General features: G+C 41.6%; 1 protein-coding gene across 1 annotated transcript in view; it reads right to left on the reverse strand.

Moving 5' to 3' along the window:
• Window positions 1–6,491: 6,491 nt before the first annotated feature.
• LOC130097703 (P2X purinoceptor 4-like) overlaps window positions 6,492–16,335 on the reverse strand; it is a 56,961-nt gene continuing 47,117 nt past the window's right edge. Inside the window, exons 10-12 of the mRNA XM_056264644.1 lie at window positions 13,269–13,362; window positions 6,923–6,988; window positions 6,492–6,754 (exon numbers count right to left, since the gene is read on the reverse strand). Of these exons, the coding sequence (XP_056120619.1) occupies window positions 6,647–6,754; window positions 6,923–6,988; window positions 13,269–13,362 (268 nt within the window). The 3' untranslated portion in view covers window positions 6,492–6,646. The remainder of the gene's footprint in view (window positions 6,755–6,922; window positions 6,989–13,268; window positions 13,363–16,335) is intronic.

A 16,335-nucleotide genomic window follows, 5' to 3' on the forward strand; every position in this document is an offset into this window, starting at 1 on the left:
AAAGTTAATGGTAGCCCCTCACTGTCAGGGTTCTGTCACTTCTGTCTGGTTTTATCTTAGTGGGTGACAAGAGATCTGACATTCCCGGTTTGTCATGTGCTTGTGTTCTAGTTCTGTTTATTGTGAGCACATGGCTTGTCATGTGTTTCCCTTGTGCCATGTGCTCTCCTGTTTATTGTCTAGTCCCTCCCATCTTGTTATCTGATTATTGGTTAATTTGTCCCACCTGTCCTGCTCGTTACCCTCCTTTGTTTGATCCCCTATTTAGCCTTCCTGTGTTTGTAATCCTGTGCTGGTTCGTTGTCAATGTTTCCTGTTTCCTCGTGTTTCCTGGTTTTGCCTGAAGCCTTTCTTGGCTTTCCTTGTGTTTCCTTTCTCCCTCCTAATTTGCCAGGGCTTCCGGCTGTCAATGGCAGCTACTTCCGGCTGCCGATTTTTCCGCTGAACCCCTACTGACTCTAAAACTGAAAATTCTGTATATTTACAGTACATTTTCTTTACTATTCACGGATAATCCTTGTACAGAAATGACAATTTTTATAGAATTTTTATGGCATATCTTTTGGTTGCAAATAGAATTGCAAATTGAACATGGTTTATTTTTGTAAACATTTTCACGTAAACATGCTAGAATCTTATCGCATCGCATTTGGTTAGGACACGGTGTTACTTTGATGTCTTTACTACCGTTCTGGAGCTTGAAAGTGGTAGGGTAACACTTTACTTGAAGGGGTGTGCATAAGACTGACATGACACCTTCATAATCATGACAAGAATATATAGGAGGTTTTATGCATGTTTATGACAACTGACATTAAGTGTCATTCGCTCAATTATGACATTTTTAATGCAAATATGACATTGTTTGAGATGTCTTTGTTATTGCAACTTGACATAAACCAATACATCATAACCTGTCAGTGTCTTTGTCATGACAACTTGACATTACCAAGACAACATAAATTGTCATAAATATGTCATAAACACGACATAGCAGATTAATTATCAAACTTCAGAAACCCCTTTTCTTAATGGGTTAACATTACATTAAACTGTCAGGTGGTTGGTTTTGACATTGGCTGTCATGAGGCATTATAACTGTCATGAATATTTTTCTTGACCTCAACTACAGTGGTACGAATTGAATTTGTCATTAAAATGTTATAATAGCCTCATGACAGCCAATGACAAAACCAACTACCTTCATTTATCTCCGATATTCAATTGCCTAACAAGCCAGATGGCAACTAAATAACATTACGTAAACAGCTTAAATAATTTTCGTTTTTTACCACAGAAGTGTCAGAATGGCTTCCACACATCCGAAATCCGACTTTAAAAAGCAACTTTGGCCGCTATCATCTGTGTGTGTAATGTTGCTTGCGTCTCAAACTTTTCGAGCCGATCAGGTTCTTGTTCCCACAATGCAATGCATAATTCAAAATACGGGTAAAAGACCTGTAAAAGACAAACACGGATAATTCCTTCAAATTAATATGGTATTCCGTATTTTTACGCCACTATCCCATCGCTGTGTCCAAAACCACATACTGTCACAGATGCTACTACATTTGAGTACGTTCTGTTATGTGTAAATGTAATCTGGACTACATTTACCATGTTATCATTGTCACATGAGACATCATCATCATCAGTTGATGATAGCTCACTGTCGTTCATAAATCCTCTCTCCTGTCGCCTCACAAAGTAGTAAATGCACACTTCAGAATCTCGCCGAGAGAAGTTGCTCATCCGGGTACTTTTTTCCTCTTTTATGACTATTGTGAATTCGGACTCTGCTTTATTGGCGTACTTTTCCCGGATACTGTGTAGTCAAGTCAAGTCATCTTCATTTATATAGCGCTTTTAACAATGGATTGTTTCAAAGCAGCTTTACAGAGATAAACATATAATTTAAGGTAACAGATTGTTTTGGCGTTATAGCGGTTCTTGAATAATGTTACTTCCAGCTAAAGTTAACTTTGATTGATTCACCTCCGTCGAAATGATCAGACTTTAAACGCGAACCTGTGATTAACGCTGACGGCGTTCACATGCTCATTCAGAATTCTATACTTATGTGCTTTTTAAAATATGTGCGCAGGTTTGTAATTCATACAACCCAGCCTAAACAAACTACTTTTCTTGCCTATAAATTTTGAAACAGAATTTTGTTTTATTTTATCACTTCGGGGTACACAAGCCGAAATTCACAACGCTTTATCTGTAGAGTGGGAAAGGGATAGTATGGAAGCCTCTGATTTTAGATGCATAGCATGAGAATGACAGTGAAGCGACGCAACTGACGCTGTAGGTCACATGATGATGATGACGACATGATGAATACAGTGCATCTGGATTACATTCATACTACATATATTCATACTGTTAGATCGGATGGATCTCCACATCAGATATATCAGATCCGACCTCGGGTCCGAATCCCTGCCAGAAGATATTCCTTTTGTCTGGTATCTAAAACTGAGAAAGCCAGGGAAGAGCAGAGATGAAGTGATGATAATAAAAAGTTTATTGAATCATTTTAGTTGCGTATGTCTCAATGCCCAGCCTTCATCTGGATGTTACACTTCGTCTGGTCAGTACAATTCCAACAAGTGTTATTATACCAATGGAAAAACACTGCTTCACAACATCGTCCTGTGACTTTAACAGACATTCTCTGATCTCCTTCTCATGAACACAAACATCCCTTTAAACCATGCAAACATATGATTAAACAACAATAGCAGGGAAATAAGTAATAATATAAAATGACAAGTGAATAATAAAATGATTAAATGATAAATCAAATGACAAGTACATAAATGACTAATTATAAGTGATTATAGTATTAAATTGTATAAAAACCAAGAAAATAAAGCACAGCATAGAAGTATAGTTGCTCTCTTAAATGAACACACACAGATTTCTATTGAGAATCCATAGATCATTCTGCCTGCACTGTACATGTTTACCCAATGTGTTCAATGAAGATATGCATCATCATTTTTGTGTAATTCATGCACACCATGTTTGTATATGTGACTTATGGCATGTTTTCACGACAACGATGTCCTATAAACAGACGACTGTTGTCAAAACAATCCCGTTCACACGGATCTGTGAAAACGACTAAAAAGGCTGTAACATTCACGCCAGGCCAGTATTGGTGATGTCACTTTGTCAAGAAACAGTAATGCACATGGGCATGATGTCATCGATTTACATATTTGAAAACTATTATTTCTACAGTAACAAAAGAGGGAAAAACATGAAAATCAAAGAAAATGTTTTTCTAAAGGAAACATCAATAGAAAATCACAATCAAAAGCATGATTCTAGATAAACACAAGCCTAGAATCAATTAGGCCCTACACGCAAGATTGCTCCATTGCAGTAGGTGCTTCATTGGGTATCTAAAAGAAACAAAGAACTCTTGTTAGTTTCTTAATAACAAATAAATATTGTAAAGTGTAAGAGCTACTTACAATAGTCAGTAAGAGAAAATCATCTAGAATAATTTCATTAGGACTGTCAACATTGATGCGGCAACACATGCGATTAATTTGATGTCCTTAATGCGTTAAAATTAAACAAATAAAATAATGAAGAAAAAAATTATATTATATAATAATATATTCATAAAATACCTTTCACAAATGCTAAACACAATTCATAGATTTAATTCAATTGAGTTTTTTCAGGATTGAAGTTATGAGTGTGTACAGCCTAGACACTTCAGTAAAATGCTGATAAATACCTAGAATGTGTAAGGATGAAAATCCCCAAAGGCCACGTTTACAGCTGGTATTAATAAGCGTTTCTGTCAATCGGATCACAAGTGTACGACGCTAAATACAAGTGTAAACGGGTCTAAAATGTTTTGAGTTTGTGCACTTTCCACCACTTATAGGAGTTGTTGTTAAAAACACATTCGCCCGGATTGCTTTCGTAGTGTAAATGTGGACGAATGTGTTCAAACAACCACTAAAACACGTCTTCTCTCCGCCTACTGACCTAATGAGTGAACATTATGAGAAGAGATCTAGCCAGACGGGATTTAAACTTTGTCGGCTGGAGAGTTTGGTTCGAAGATGGAAAACACAAGCACAATGTTCTCTCACCATTCCGGATTTCTAACACACACTCACAGCGATCTTGCGGCTGTCAGAGCAGAAGCGAAAGCTGATGCTCTCATATGTTTTTCCGTTGTCCCCAGGAGTGTTCATATGTAAATTGCATCATTGTCCTTTACGTCTATTGTGATCTCAAGATTTCCAGTCAGTTGATAATACCTAGAATATCTAAATCGACTGCTGGCGGTAGATCCTTTTCCTATTTAGCACCAAAACTCTGGAACAGTCTTCCTAGCATTGTCCGGGAAGCAGACACACTCTGTCAGTTCAAAGCTAGACTAAAAACACATCTCTTTAACCTGGCATACACATAGTTACATTCCTATTATTCAAATCAGTTGCATAGATTAGGTCAGCCGGAACTGGGAACACTTCCTATAACACCCATAGACAGTAAAAGAAATGGACACAGCGACCCCATAGACTTCAACGGAGAAAAGTGAAGTCAATTAGAAGCACTCACTTCCTAATTGCCAAGCGAACTGCGCAGGCTCAAACTGAGCTGGACGACGTAGATGTGACGTGAGCAACCTGTCTCACAGTTGTACGTCTTCTAGAAGCTGTGCCAAGCGGAATCTGTGCCAGCAGGAACAACTTTATGACTCTCTATGGGCTTCTCCCTTGACTTTATGCCTCCACGTCCCCCACCCGATTGCGCGGCAGCTTCTACTTCTGGCTATACGGTAATTTCTCTACTGTGCGACGGAGAGTCGCGTGTTATGACGCAATCGTTAGCCTATTTTTACAAAAAACGCTTCTACGGGGCCATAACGTAAGATACAAGGTAATGGAGCCTTTTATACATTGTCGTGTTTCTTTAGAAATAAACAATTTTGTTTGCCGTATGACATCAAGAATCGTGATAAATATTCGAGACGCTCTTGCAGTATTTTCATGTCACGCCATTCAGTCTGTGCAGCCATAGACAGTATAAGAAATGGACAGAGCCATCTCATTGGAACTCAGTTGAGACAGTTGAAGCGACAGAGAGTCGAGTGGTTATGACGCAATCGTTAGCCTATTTTTACTAAAACTGTTTCTACGGGGCCATAATGTAACATAGAAGGTAATGGAGCCCTTTATACATTGTCGTGTTTCTTTAGAAATAAATAATGGACAAATGGAGTCTTTAAACGCCTCAGATGTAAAGTTATTCGCTGTCAAAGTGACGCCAAAATGAATGGTAGTCAATGGAAATGCTAACGCAAGTGAAGTTCTGCTACAAGATGGCGGTACCCGGCCGGCTTCAACTTCCGGTCGATGGATTACCCCCTTGTGTGCAGCGCCGCATGAAGTCAATATTGACAGGGTGTGGGTTTTAATTAAACCAATGAAGACCTGCAACCTCTCGATTGGACTAGTCTTACCAATCACATTTGCCCACACAGTGCAAGGTCACTGTATATAAAAGCTGCTGACCCGCATGATGATCACTGATGATGTTTAGGCGGCATTGTGAAACGTAGTATTTGTGCACTCAAAGCAGATTTACATGTCTAAGAAAACTATTATTAATTTGAGTTCATTTTAACCCTTTATTAGTAAGACCAGCTGACAGGGCTGACTTGTATGTTTACAGCATTAGTTGGGATTTTTTTTTTCCTTGATAAAAATTAACATGTAGCTACTGTACCTGATATTTTATCCAAATTAATCGATATTGAATCAAAAATTTGAGTCAAGCACTAATAAAAAAAAAAAAGCCTACCAGTTATTGTACCATGTAAGCGTTGTAACTAAACTTAATAAAATTATTTAGTCACCAAATGTTACGAGAATCACGCTACACTTATTGTGACGCAAGGTTTTTGTGGGGGTTTTTGCCTTTTTTACACCCTGTAAAGTTCAATGAAGTTCAATGAAGATGGATCTCACACATTGTATTTATTCATAGACACATTTCAGTACGTTTCCATACATATTGAGGATAATGCTTTTATCTGACATGTGTATGTTGCTGTGTTTAGTAATTCTGAATGTAGTCCATGTACTGTAGTAGGCGTATAATTCAGGCGGTTGGTTTAGGTTTGTTTTTCTGTTTTTCTTGGAATCTTCATGTGGTCCTGTTCGATATCGAGCTTGTAAAACCTAAACAAGCTCTAAACATACTCTGTTGTTGTTGCACTGTACACAGAATTCTGAAAAGTTTTGTTCTGTAATGTGAATTTTTCATGGGTGCTTTGGTGTGCATAAATTTATGAATTAAGTGGACTCTTATGTCATTTGGTTATCAGGTGTCCTTTTGGAGTCTCCAAGTGTCCTTTTTTGGAAAGACTTAAATTTACATTGAAAAAAGCTTACAAAAAATACGTTTTGTGAGAATACCCCTTCAATCTGATGGTTTACTTTGCTGGATATAGCAAATTATGATAAAATTAACATGTTAAACATGACAAATGATGTATGATTAATTTTACGACAAGTGTGCGATTTAATCACGATTAGAAAGTGTTCTCTATTGACAGCCCTTTTGACAGTCTACTGTCATTCATTCATTCTATATTTGTAAATTAAGAAATGAAATACTCACACTCAAGTTCCTGTTCATCAAGATATTCAAATTTCTTCCTTGAGTAACCTTTCCATTCACACGCAACCCAATCGATTAAATAATCCACCTTCAGTGGCCCACAGATAAATTAAAAAGAGAATAGCATTAGTTTTTTTTTAGTTTTTTAAATGGGCTATATATAATTTTTCTATATATTTTAACAAACATGTCAGATCTAGTTCCTCCCCTTTATGACCATAATTATGAAATTTACATCTACAAAAAAAATTCTTACCACTCTTACAAACGACAAGAGTGCACCCACGTTGATAATTGTTTTTACAAAGCTGAATTTTTTTGCCTGTACAAAGATAAAAACAAAACTTTAATGAACATGTCTTAAACAACTTTTTTAGTTCCCATGCATTTAGTCACTACGAGTTACGTTAGGATCGTGCTTGAGAGTCCTATCTCCTTCCCGTGTTTATGTACCCTCGTTAATGGACATTGGCGAGTGAGATTTGCATCGCAAACCATACCCTGTGCTGCATGTATATAGGAAGCGAACCAAGAGACACTCACCAAGCTTTCGTTTTGAAGCCGAGCATTTCATCGTAGATTCAGCTCTGATTTTCATCTACGTGTGTTTTCCTCAGAACCCGGACGTGTTCCTGTGTTGGTGTGATGACGCGTCAGCGGTATCGTCTTCCTGAGGAACTCTGAAAGAGCTCTTCTCTGCACGCTGGCAGGCAATCTTCCCCTGTGCACTTCAACACAAAGAGCATTTCTTCTGAAAGAGGCCTCTTCCACCCTGAATGTTATGGCGCTTATGCAGGTCTACCAGGCCAAAGTGCTTAAAGAGCTGCACGAGAGTAGGTTTGACCAAGGTGTGATGCAGGAACTGTTCACGGCGATGGACCTTGCCCTCCGGGCGACGGAAGTCACTGAGCAGGTCCTTGGTCAAACTGAGTCCACCTAGTGGTCCAGGAGCAACATCTCTGGCTGAGATTGGGGAGGCCGACAAAGTCCGCTTTCTTGACTTCCCCCTTTCCCAGGCTGGCTTCTTGACACCGTTGAGAAGTTTGCCCAGCAGTACAAAAGCAGACGGAGGCGATAGCCCACATCCTGTCCAGGCGGGCCGTTCCTGCCTCCACCCACCGGCCAGTGACAGCCCCTCCGCCTGTTCGTAGATGAGAGCACCCCCCTGTGGCCTCCACCTTCGCTCCCGGGCAGCAAAAGCCGAAGTCCTCACACAGGTGTGTACTTGCCCCTCTCAGTCCACCTTGCCCCTCTCAGTCCCCTCTTCCATCGCCAGCAGGCAGCAGCTTGCAGTTCGAGGACGCAATGCCTTCTCACGAGAGTTCGCTCGCAAGATTGGTTTGCAGTGATCGACCTGAAGGACGCGTACTTTCATGTCTCAATTCTCCCTTGACACAGACCTTTCCTATACTTCGCATCATGGGACGGGCATAACAGTACAAAGTCCCGTTCCCCAAGAATGAGAGTGCTCAGTTAGTGCTGAACTGCTTGAATTTGTTCAAGGGCAGGACAGTGGTCCCACTGAAATTATTTCAAAGGCTCCTGGGCATATGGCGGTAATGCTCCTCTGATTGCTTCACATGAGACCACTTCAGCACTGGATACACGACCGAGTCCCGAGATAGGCATGGCACCGTGGCACGCTCCGAGTGACCATCACTCCGACCTGCCGCTAAGCTTTCAGCCCATGGTCATACTTTGCTTTTCTATGGGCCGGAGTTCCCCTAGAACAAGTGTCCAGGCATCTTGTTGTCTCAACAGATGCCTCCACCACCGGCTAGTGTGGCGTGTGCAACAGGCATGCTACCTTGGGCTCCTGGACAGGACCTTGACTGCAGTAGCTTATCAATTGCATCTAATTGCTAACAATGTTCCTTGCCTCCGCCGTTTTCTACGTTGTTGCGGCACAAGCATATACTGGTCTGGACAGACAACACATCGACCGTTGCATACATCAAAATTCAAAGTGGTCTACGCTCCTGTCGCATGTCGCAACTCGCCCTGCCATCTCCTCCTCTGGAGTCAGAAGCAATGCAGGTTATATTCCGGGCAAGCTCAATCCTGCAACCGATGTGCTCCCACGACAACTCACACTCCCGGGAGATGGAGACTCCACCCCAGGTGACCCAGCTAATTTGGAGGCGCGTCGGAGATGCTCAGGTAGACCTGTTTGTCGCTCCAGACACGTCCCACTGCCAGTTGTTCTATTGCCTGACCGATGAGACCCTCGGCACGAATGCACTGGCACACAGCTGGCCCTGGGGCCTTCCCCTAATGAGCCAACTTGCAAGGTCAGGGAGGTCCTCCGCCCTCCCTGGCGCATTCCCCTGAGGAAGTACCTGCTTTCTCAGGGACCGGGCACCATATAGCACCCGTGTCCAGACCTCTGGAAACTTCACGTGTGGTATCTGGACGGGTCACAGAGGTTTTGAGTAACCTGCCCTCAGTAGTAGTAGATACTTCAGCTAGAAATCACTTCAGCTAGAGCCCCCTCTACAAGGCGTGGTTATGCTTGGAAGTGGAACCTGTTCGTTGAATGGTGCTGTTCTCACCAAGAATACCCCCATAAATGCCAAATCAGAGTAATTCTTTCCTTTCTGCAAGATGGGTTAAAGCGAAGGTCCCTCCACCCTAAAAGTGCATGTTGCCGGCTTGCCGCTATCGCCACACATCACAACGCAGTAGAAGGTAAGTCTGTAGGAAAGTACGACCTGGTCATCAGGTTCCTGAGCGGTGCGAGGAGGTTGACCCACTCCTTTCAGGGACCAGTGGCCTCCTTCTGGGAATTGGCGCTCAACGCCTTGCTGGCAGACATCTGCAGATCTGTGGGCTGGGTGACACTTAACACATTCTTGAGGTTCTACAACCTCCAAATAGAGCTTGTTTCTTCCTTTGTGTTGTCTGAAAAACTGATGATACACGGGTGGATGGGCTTGGTGTCCTGCTTGCAGTGCCATTCCTCTCCTAGGACGTGATATGTCTGCCATTTTGCTGCACAGGCGAGTCACCCAACTGGCGAACCCTGCTTTGGTGTTTCTCGAGCACCTTCACCAGGTATATCAAGTTTCAAGTTTGTTCTTATTTATATAGCACATTCAAAAACAGCAAACGTGGCTAACCAAAGTGCTGAACAAAAGACAAGATAAAGAGACAAGGGCAAACCACACATTAATGACAGAAGCTCACAATGTATTAAAAGCTAAAGAAAGAAAGTAGATTTTAAGAGAAGATTTAAAAACAGTTAAAGACTGTGCCGATCTGATGTAAACGGAAGGCTGTTCCACACCCTAGGGCCGGCAATAGCAAAGGCTCTATCTCCTCTATGCTTTAACCGTGATCTGGGGACAGATGAAAGTCTCTTATCACCAGACCTCAGCTTTCGTGTGGGATTGTATGGACAGAGTAGCTCAGACAAATAGCTCGGTGCCAGATTATTTAAGGATTTAAAAACAAAGAGAAGAATTTTAAACTCAATTCTAAAATGCACAGGTAGCCAATGCAGCGATTTCAAAATTGGAGAAACGTGATAAAATTTACGTTTTCTTTTGAGGAACTTTGCAGCGGCATTTTGTACTAATTGGAGATGGGCAATTGAGTATTTGGATATGGCATAGTAAAGAGAGTTGCAATTATCCAAATGAGATGTAATGAGCGCATGGATAGCAATCTCTAAGGTTTTCTCAGAGAGAGAGGATTTAATCTTAGCGAGAAGACGTAACTGGAAAAAACAAGAACTAATCTTTTATTAGTTTTGAAAAACTCATTTATTTGTTTTTCAAATGTGAGGTTCTGATCCCAGAAAACACCTTCTTAATCAAGTTCTTAATGTAGGATTAAGTAAAAGGAGCAAGGTGATTCAGTTCAATGTTACTGCTCTTAAAGTTTTTATGGGGGCCAAAGACTATAACCTCAGTTTTAGATTCATTCAGAAATAAGACATTTTGAGAAAAACACATTTTCCCTTCATTTAGGCATGCAAAAAGAGATTTCAGTCCAGCATGTTTGTTGCGTTTCAGAGGTAAATTAATTTGGGTATCATCTGCATAGCAGTGAAATTATACAACATGCTTTCTGAAAATGAAGCCCAGAGGAAGTAAATACAGGGAAAAAAGAATCGGTGCAAGAATTGAACCCTGCGGTACTCCACAGTACTTACCCAGTCTAACAGAGAAACTTATATTCGTTAAATATGATTTAAACTGACTGAGTTGGTTTAACCAGTTCCCTGGATGCCCACAAAACATTTTAGTCAGGATAAGAGAATTGTATGATCAACTGTATCAAAAGCCGAGGTTAGGTCTAACAGTATTAGGATCACAGAGTCACCAGAGTCAGTCGCTAACAGTATATCGTTAAAAACCTGTAATAAAGCAGACTTGGGGCTGTGCAGAGGCTTTAAGCCAGACTGGGAAGTTTTTAAAATATGATTTGAGCTAAGAAAAGACTGGAGGTAAATGAGAACAGTTTTCTCCAAAGCTTTGGTAATAAAAGGAAGTGTTGAGATTATTATTAAATTATTAAAATCCCTATCATCAAGTGAAGGTTTCTTGAGAATAGGTGTAACAGAAGCTTGTTTTAGGCTATCAGGGATAGTCCCTGAGCACAAGCATTTATTCAGAAAAGAAACCAAGCATGTTTATATTTACATTTAGTCATTTAGCAAACGCTTTTGTCCAAAGCGATTTACAAATGAGGACTAAAGCAAGCGAGTCAGCGATCTTTCACCCACTGAACCAGTTTAAATGAATCAATAAGATTTAAAATCTCCATTGTTAGAGGTTTAGATTTATGGTTTCTGCATACATGGATATATTGAAGTCCCCTAGGAGAAGAATATTGTTATAATTAGTTACACATTCACCAACAAAAGCAGCAAATTCATTAATAAAATCTTTCACTAGGTAAGGTGGCCGATACACCAGCGCTTACAGAACAGGATCATCACATTCCAATCGTAACAGCTGTACTTTAAAGCTATTGTAAATTGTAGATGGAATAGAACGGCAGTAGCTACTAAAACTGTTTTTTTTTTTACATTACCGCTAGACCACCTCCACGGCCAGAAGAGCGAGGAGAGTTAAAAAATGTGTAGCCTGCCATTCAAGTCAGAAAAAGGACTCAAATCACCAACCTTCGTCCAAGTTTCTGTGATGCACATAAAATCCAAGGCGTGGGTAGTAAAGAAGTCATTTAAAATGAACGTCTTATTGACTAGTGACCGAGCATTAATCAGAGCCATCCTGGAAGGTGGTAAAGAGTCAGAGATAACAAGGACAATTCAATAACAAAGACTATTCAAAGAGCAAAGATTCTAAAGAGTAGCTCCACCACGGCGAACACGGATAGGAGGGTAGCAGGGGATCGTCAACAGAATCCTGGAGAATGGGCCCTCCGCGCTTACCGCATCTCCTGCGGGGCTTTCTGCACAAAACATCATGAGGCCATCTGCACAGATAATCTGGAATTTCCCAGGCAGAGTTTGAAAAGCAGGATTGTGATCCAGCCACAGAGCTTCTTAACTCTGGGTTATATGTGGCAACAAAAAAGTCTGGAATATCCAGAAATAACTGGTGATCATAAACCAGAAGTGAGTAACAGTTTGACACAGATAAAAACACAAAAATAACACAGAGTAGCAGAGATGTCAGACGGCATGCCACATACACACACACATGTGTAAGATGGCGCTGGTGTGTCACTTGTGTGCATGCCCAGTGGTCAGCCCCTATGCTAGACTAGGTGCCTATATGTTGTGATTCCCTTCGGGTGATCCCATATGTGCATTCTTCCACGGTGCGGCTTCCCGGTTGGCGAGCTTGTGTCTTTCCCTTGGCAGAGCTGCTGTCATCCCTGTTGGTGTTGCCTCCACCCTAGCTAGGTTGGATCCTCTGCAGGGACCTTCTATATGTAGCACTGCCCTCTGGCCAGTCCATTTGTGTAACTCCACATGCTACCTCCCTACGGGCAGGATCTGGTCTCTGTAGCGTCCCTTTCTGGTTGGATTAGGCACGCTTTCCCAGTGTTATCCAATATTCACACTGTGTGGGACAATTAGGAACAGCAGTGATTGACTTCTCTATGTAAGCCCTGTCTAAGGGGTGCAGGGGGATCAGGCGGCTTACGCAGAGCACTGGTGCAGCAATTGTGGCGTTTTTCTTAGGGATCCCAATTCATCAGGCACTGACGTAATTCGTAGTGACTGACTGAATGAGAACGTCTAGATTACCTATTGTAACCCTGTTCCCTGAAGGAGGGAACAAAGATGTTTTACGTCCCATCGTCACAATCCTTGTGCTCACCACTGAGCGACCGGGCACTGCTCGGATCCTCAGCAAAAACTTGGTGAGTGTCTCTCTACTCGCTTTCTAAATACCTGCAGCACAGGGTGTGGTGTGCGATGCAAATCTCTTGCCAATGTCCATTGGCTGGTTCTGTTAACTCAAGAAGGTGATGGGACTCTCAGGCACGATCCCAATTCGTCAGTCACTGACGTAACGTACTATAGGTAACCTAGACGTTTTGTTATCTGAAAATATAACTGCATTATGAACAAGTTTAATGTCATTAACAAAGGTTGAACGGTCTTTACTTCGAAAACTCACCTTGCCATAAACCAGAACATCAAAACGAATGCCATATCCCTTGATCAGGGTCCTGGTGTCTTTGCCATCACTGTTCTTGTAGTATTTAGCAAATCTGTAAAGATTACACAAAACCACTCATTTATTTGCAACATTTGTTCACTTCTGAATAATCATCTACAAGTTACTGTAAGACTGGAGCCAAGCTATCTAGACTCAGAAAGGGCTACACTCTTAGACTTTTCTGGAAATCAGCTTCTTCATTACTCTCTCTTCAACATTAGCATCATCATCTTTAGTCACTGAGTCAATCTCAATTTAATTATAAAGCCCAAAAACAACAGTGATTGACCACTGCGCTGAACATTTAGAAGAAAACAAAGACCAAAAACTAAATGACTACAAGACACAAACACACAAATGATGTTTAGACAACCCCCATTTGACTCCGTGATTATAAGCCTTCTCAAAGAGAGGTTTCTAATTTAGCTTTAAAATGTGATTCTGACAAGATTATTCAAATAGAGAGTGGTAGACTGTCCCGCAGTTTAGTGCCGACTATGGCAAAAGGTCACACTTTTTCTTCAGCCTATATATAACGACCAGTAAGCGTTTCTGATTCGATGACCTTAAACATCTAGCTGATAAGGTGCTAGTCCATTTAAAACCTTAATAACAAAGAGTACAATTTTAAACTCTTTTCTAAAACAGACAGACAGTCAGTGCAAAGAGAGTAAGACTGGGGTGATTTTTTCGTATTTGTGAGTGCCAGTCAGAAGTCTAGCAACTGTGTTTTGGACTGTTTGTAAGCGATTTATATAGGATTGGCTAATACCAACATACATTCAGTTGCAGTAGTCTAGTCGAGATGAGATAAAAGCATGTATAAAAGCATCAAACTCAAGTAGTCTTGGCTGAAAGAAACGTACTTGTTACTAACGCAACCTTGGTTCATTGAAATAACAGGAATGACTAATGCGTCGTGTAGGAAACTTATTTTCTTCTCAAGTGTAGAAAAGTCAAAGTTCAGACCAGGAGATTGTTGAGGTATAAGTTCTTTATTTCATCTCTGTAGCATCTCAATCAAATCCAACTAAGGAAAACTTTACATGGTATCTTATAGGCATTTTAGGGGGAGGGCTTTACATCAAAGGGGGGAAGACAAATGGTGATGGTAAACAGGTTTTGGAAACCTGCTTAGCAGGGGTTCACGCACTGAGACAGGAGCTTCAGGACAAATGGTCTCAGCTCAGCAGGGTTTAAACACGTGACACAGGAAAAGCAGGCCTTCTCATACAGAGACAGGAATTCACACTAATAAAGGTGCATGACTCTCCCAAAACAATGTCACCCGGGAACCATGCTCCCATAGTTTTCTCACACTGAGAAGAAACTCCCAAGATGATCAGGCATGTTTGGGACATTTTACAGTAGTTACAAAATTCACTTAATAAACGTCTATATACTATTGTAGTGGAAACCTAAATTAAACCGTAAATAAATTTGTAATCTTCCAGTCGCTAAATGCTTTAGAAAAACTACTTTTTCTCAGAATACCTAAGCCTTATTGACTCACGCAGTGAAACTTAATGAACCTATGGCTCTTCAGCCTGTCAAAACGCCTACCTGTCTTTATAATACGGTACACTCATATTGAGTCACTAGATGCTTTGGGAACACAATCCAATAGCGCCATTATAATTGCAGAACGACAATTGTTTTATGGCCCTCGCGCCTTAGACCCTTGAGGATAAGGGCCCTGAGGGCGAGGTACTCGCCCGAGACTAAGACCACTAGGTAGGAGCCTAGAGGAAAAGATTCTAGCGGGTTGAGTTCATGTAGAGTTCAAAGCACAGCTAAACAGACAGGACCCCTGCTTGGAGAGCAGAGACGTCCAAGTTGTAAAATCTGGCGAAGGTAGCCGACTGCCACACAGATGTCGCCAATGGACTCCGCTGAACCACGCCCAGGAAGAGGCAGTGCCTCTGGTGGAGTGTGCCCCATTATGATGGGGCACTGAATCTTTGCTTCATGACCGGATGCCCTTTGGGGTAGCCTCCAAAGCACATGAAGAGCTGCTCTGACTGTCTGAACTGGACAGAGCACTCAATATATACTCTTAAGGCCTGAATAGGGCAAAGTGCAAATCTTGCCTGTCCTCTTGTAAGGACTGGGCCAGGGTGAATCTGAATAACTAAATGCATCCTGCTAAAGACCCAAAAAGACTGAATGTAACACACACACACACACACGAGCCCTTCCCTCCCCCAACACACGAGTGAAGCTCCTGTTACAAAGTTATAACCCATCGGAATGTCTCTGAACAAAGAGAGGGACATTTCTGTTGGGTAAAGACATAAAAACCATTGAATATATTTTGTTAAATGTATATGTGTTTTTCCCCATGTCACAGTGAAATATCTGTGTTTGGCCACGCCATAAATAGACATTAGAAATACCTTCTTTATGCATATTAAATACCTCTGTATTTTTCCTTTGACTTTCATATGATGTGTTTGACACCTCTAAAATGCTCATGGAACGGGCTATCTGAATATGCAAAGAGATATAAAGTAAAGTGTATTTTTAATAGGTTTTACCGCCATTGAAGATTCAAACTGCTAAACTATACACCCTCCTTGAACACACCCCTCTACCACGAGGGGCACGTTCTTCCGAACAAAGGACAATAAAACCCAGGGTTCCCGCGTGCAACATCCATTCCCCGATTGGCCCAGTGAACAGGAAGGGGATGGATTCCTCCGAGGTGATAAATGTAGGAGCGCGGCTCCGCCCTCTCTCTCTCTTGCAGTCTGACCGTCTCAGAGAAACATGTGATGCTAGCGATCTCCTCATGGAGATCTGATCCCACCATGGATCTTTTCTTTTGTTCGTCTAAAGTTCGTCTCTTCTTTAACTTACTCCCGAGTTCGTCTCCCAGGAAAGGAAATGGACTTTGCCGAACTATTTCCTCGGGTAACGTCACCTCAAAGACTTTAAGCCTTTCAAACACTCGCGCCGAATGCCAACGAACGCCACGTGATCCCCCATGGAACAAAGGCGCCACGCGCAAGCGGCCAACCATGCA

Source organism: Rhinichthys klamathensis, unplaced genomic scaffold (genome assembly GCF_029890125.1).
Source record: "Rhinichthys klamathensis goyatoka isolate OS25496 unplaced genomic scaffold, OSU_Roscu_1.1 h1tg000223l_1, whole genome shotgun sequence".
Taxonomy (NCBI): domain Eukaryota; kingdom Metazoa; phylum Chordata; class Actinopteri; order Cypriniformes; family Leuciscidae; genus Rhinichthys; species Rhinichthys klamathensis.